This window comes from Oncorhynchus gorbuscha, unplaced genomic scaffold, assembly GCF_021184085.1.
Source record: "Oncorhynchus gorbuscha isolate QuinsamMale2020 ecotype Even-year unplaced genomic scaffold, OgorEven_v1.0 Un_scaffold_4816, whole genome shotgun sequence".
Lineage (NCBI taxonomy): Eukaryota > Metazoa > Chordata > Actinopteri > Salmoniformes > Salmonidae > Oncorhynchus > Oncorhynchus gorbuscha.
Genome location: NW_025748753.1, coordinates 9,230 through 13,998, shown reverse-complemented (window position 1 = coordinate 13,998; position 4,769 = coordinate 9,230). Strand labels below are relative to the sequence as shown.

Sequence of the window (4,769 nt, the reverse complement as noted above, 5' to 3'; positions counted from 1 at the left end):
AAAGCTATAATCAAGGCAAAGGGTGGCTACTTTTAAGAATCTCAAATATAAAATATATTTTGATTTGTTTAACACTTTTTTTGGTTACTACATGTTTCCATATGTGTTATTTCATAGTTTTGATATCTTCACTATTATTCTACAATGTAGAAAATAGTAAAACTAAAGAAAACCCCTTGAATGAGTAGGTGTGTCTGCCCTGTACTGTACATCTACATGATTACACCATGTAGGAGAAGTTGCGTATTTTGACCAATCAGATATGAAAAATATCTGATTTGAAAATATCAAAAGACCAATTAGTTGGGAAAAAATGCAGAATTGGGCTGCCTGTGTAAACGCAAATGAAATACATGAAAAATAAACGTATTTCCTGAAAATGAAATAAATATTTACGTAAACTGTGTTACCTGCCCAGTCAGCAGATGGCGATATGAGTTTTACAAGCGATGCAGCCGGAGTGTGACGTGACGTATAATCTAGTGGACGGGACACCTCTTCGACAACGACAGCTAATCAGTCACTTAGATAGCTTGCTAGCCAACAAATACGAACATATTTGAGCTATTTAGACGTTTTCGGTGTATATTAATCACTGTGTTTTAAACACACGTCTGTCGTATCTACTAGTTACCCATCCCAGCTTCATATTTACGTTGTCGGGTTGCTAACTGGTTAAATTAGCATTAGGCTAGTAGCTTATGCTAACTATCTAAATTGGCTTTCTTAATAACATTCCGGACCATGAGCTCACTAAACTACTCTCCCCCTGCAAAAGAAGAGGACGTCTGCTGGACCGAGAAACAGTGTCTGTGGCTTAATATTGTCGTGAAAGAAGAGGAGGAAGAGAAGGATGTCACAGTGAAAGGCGATGAAGAAGCTTCCAGAGTGAAAGCTGAGGATCAGGAAGAGATTACTGTCACAACGAAAGAGGAGGACGAGGAAGAAGAGTATGAGACTGGAGATATGATTAACACCAGTGAGTAACGTTATACCATCTTAAAAACAGGAGCACAAACTGCCAATTGTTGCACTGATGTGGATTTTCGAAGTGGCAATCGGTGATTCAAACAACAACAAAATGGCCGCCATGACACTCGTTTTGGTGAACAGCTAAAGGTTGGGTGCTGGAGACACCGATATGTAACAACTGTCAAATTCCATGAAATAGCTATGAATACAAGGACTGACCATCCAAATGATAAAAATAATAGTTTAAGCGGGTTCTAAAACTATAGTGTTTGTTTACAACTTTTTTTAAGCAAGCTATCAGCCTTACTAACGTGTGAATTACAACACACCCTTCCGTTTTCTAACATGGCTACATGGCATATCTACTAAGGCGACTCAGTGCATCCAATGGCAATGTCCACGATAGGTATCGGCCCCACAGTGGAGGTGTCATAATACCCATAAAACCTAGCGGGCAAGCAGGGAAATGCTTACATTACGTTTTTAGAAATGCTTAAAATAAGGGCCATCTATTGTGTAGCCTTACCCTGGCGTGACGTTTTGATGACAGTTTAATGTTATCTCGGACAAGGTGACTTTTATCAATATATTCAGCTTTAGTTTACTCTCAAACGACGCTTTAGTTTACTCTCAAACGACGCTAGGCCAATTGTGCATCACCCACGGACCTCCGGTCGCGGCCGGCTGCGACAGCCTGGGCTTGAACTCAGTCTCTGGTGGCATAGCTAGCGTTGCGATGCAGTGCCCTAGGCCACCCGGAGGCCTCGATATGACATTTTTGACCAATATTTTCCTTGCCCAAAAATACGATAACCGATATTAAAATTTTTAGCGGACTTAATAATTCTAGTACAGTTAAATAGTTAACACACACGGACACAGCAGTCTAAGGCACTGCATCTACAGTCCCTGGTTCAAATCCAGGCTGTTTCACATCCGGCCTTGATTGGGAGTCCCATAAAGTGGCACACAATTGGTTCAGCGTTGTCCGGGTTTTGTAGGTCGCCACTATAAATAAAATGTGTTCTTAACTGACTTTCCTAGTTAAATAAAGGTTCAATTAATTAATTACAAAAAATATATACACTGCTCAAAAAAAAGGAACACTTAAACAACACAATGTAACTCCAAGTCAATCACACTTCTGTGAAATAAAACTGTCCACTCAGGAAGCAACACTGATTGACAATACATTTCACATGCTGTTGTGCAAATGGAATAGACAACAGGTGGAAATTATAGAGCAATTAGCAAGACACCCCCAATAAAGGACTGGTTCTGCAGGTGATAACCACAGACCACTTCTCAGTTCCTATGCTTCCTGGCTGATGTTTTGGTCACTTTTGAATGCTGGCGGTGCTTTCACTCTAGTGGTAGCATGAGACGTAGTCTACAACCCACACAAGTGGCTCAGGTAGTGCAGCTCATCCAGAATGGGACATCAATGCAAGCTGTGGAAAGAAGGTTTGCTGTGTTTGTCTGTGTAGTGTCCATAGCATGGAGCGCTACCAGGAGACAGGCCAGTACATCAGGAGACGTGGAGGCCGTAGGAGGGCAACAACCCAGCAGCAGGACCGCTACCTCCGCCTTTGTGCAAGGAGGAGCAGGAGGAGCACTTCCAGAGCCCTGCAAAATGAACGTTCTGCTGCCTGCAACATCCTCCAGCATGATCGGTTTGGCGGTGGGTTAGTCATGGTGTGGGGTGGCATTTCTTTGGGGGGGGTCGCACAGCCCTCCATGTGCTCACCAGAGGTAGCCTGACTGCCATTAGGTACCGAGATGAGATCCTCACACCCCTTGTGAAACCATATGCTGGTGCGGTTGGCCCTGGGTTCCTCTAATGCAAGACAATGCTAGACCTCATGTGGCTGGAGTGTGTCAGCGGTTCCTGCAAGAGGAAGGCATTGTTGCTATGGACTGGCCCGCCCGTTCCCCAGACCTGAATCCATTTGAGTACATCTGGGACATCATGTCTCGCTCCATCCACCAATGTACCACAGACCGTCCAGGAGTTGGCGGATGCTTTAGTCCAGCTCTGGGAGGAGATCCCTCAGGAGACCATCCGCCACCTCATCAGGAGCATGCCCAGGCGTTGTAGGGAGGTCATACAGGCACGTGGAGGCCACACACACTACTGAGCCTCATTTTGACTTGTTTTAAAGGACATTACATCAAAGTTGGATCAGCCTGTAGTGTGTTTTTCCACTTTAATTTTGAGTGTGACTCCAAATCCAGACCTCCATGGGTTGATACATTTGATTTCCATTGATAATTTTTGAGTGATTTTGTTGTCAGCACATTCAACTATGTAAAGAAAAAAGTATTTAATAAGAATATTTCATTCATTCAGATCTAGGATGTGTTATTTTAGTGTTCCCGTTATTTTTTTGAGCAGTGTATATTCATATTCAGAATGAATAAATAAGTAGTAAACATTATCAGTAATTACCAGGAAACTCTACATTTGTTTTAAAATCACACAACATTGTTATCTTGGAACACTAGGGGCAGTATTGTTATGGTCTAATGTTGTTATGGTCTAATGGTCTAATGTTGTTATCGTAGAATGTATGCACACATGACTGTAAGTCGCTTTGGATAAAAGCGTCTGCTAAATGGCATATATTATTATATTATTATTATATTATTTCATTTATTTTTATATATTATTATTATATTATTTTTTGAGTATGTTCATTCAACAGGTGTTTCGCGTTTGTAAATTCATCAGTTATTCTGCGCTCCGGTACAGTCAGACGAGAGACGCTCTGAAATTGGAGTAGATAGCCATGGTGAATTTGCAAACCAAGAGATATGTGCTAACTGGATAACAGTCGTTCTTGCTGGCTAACCAAATGACACCTGCATCTCTGGCTGTGTAGCCACCAAAAACAATACAGAAGGGGAAAAGTCAGTCACTCACCCGCTCCTCCAATGACATCACTTCCTCTTGTTAGCTAGCTAGTGTTAAGCTCCATGTTTTTTTTTAGCTTGCTACCTAAATAGAAACGCTAGCCTATTAGCCACATTATGACTGCCTCGTGATCATTGCCCTTGCTAGTCTGATTGTATTGACATTCCCAGCCTTCGTTACATTCGTCTGTTTTGTCATTGAATCTGATACAGTGCATCCTGAATGGAGGCAGTAAACAATGTACCAGGCCAGCTGTGATTTACAACCTGAGAGCAATATTTTTTGGACTACTAAAATGTATTGGTGAATTATATTAATCATGCATTGAACTATATCCATCTATTCTGCCAACAATGCCTTAGTGTACGCCGTGGAATGTTGAGTCAAATATAACCTATTTTTTAAAAACCTCTTATGAAGTTGGTTTCTGGGCATAAACTGGGAATTTTATAATTTTGACTGATTTATGATTGTCTTGTTTGTTTCATATCTGCAAATGAGTTAAAATGCTTTCTGTTCCACTTTAAATAAACACTCTGTCTTTGACAGCAGAGAGACCAGACTTGGCAGAGGAACCAGAGCCAGAGACTTCGAACCAGCAAGACGACATCACTGTTCCTACTGTGGAAAGAGCTTTAACCAGTTAGGGGACCTAAAGAAACACGAGAGGATACATACAGGAGAAAGCCTCACAAATGCTCCCAGTGTGGACAGTGTTTTACCTGGTTACAGAATCTAAAACAACATCAAATAATACACACAGGCGAGAAGCCTTACCAATGCTCTCAGTGTGAAAAGGCTTTTACCCGGTTAGCACATCTGAAAGAACATAAAATAGTACACACGGGAGAAAAACCTTTCCACTGCTCTCAGTGTGAAAAGC

General features: G+C 41.6%; 1 protein-coding gene across 1 annotated transcript; it reads left to right on the top strand.

Moving 5' to 3' along the window:
* Nucleotides 1-461: 461 nt before the first annotated feature.
* Nucleotides 462-4,533, top strand: LOC124028762 (uncharacterized protein DDB_G0279979-like). The gene is made up of 2 exons (XM_046340734.1): nt 462-979; nt 4,436-4,533. The coding sequence occupies exons 1-2, from the start codon at nt 745-747 to the stop codon at nt 4,531-4,533; spliced, it is 333 nt and encodes a 110-aa protein (XP_046196690.1). The 5' UTR covers nt 462-744.
* Nucleotides 4,534-4,769: the final 236 nt, after the last annotated feature.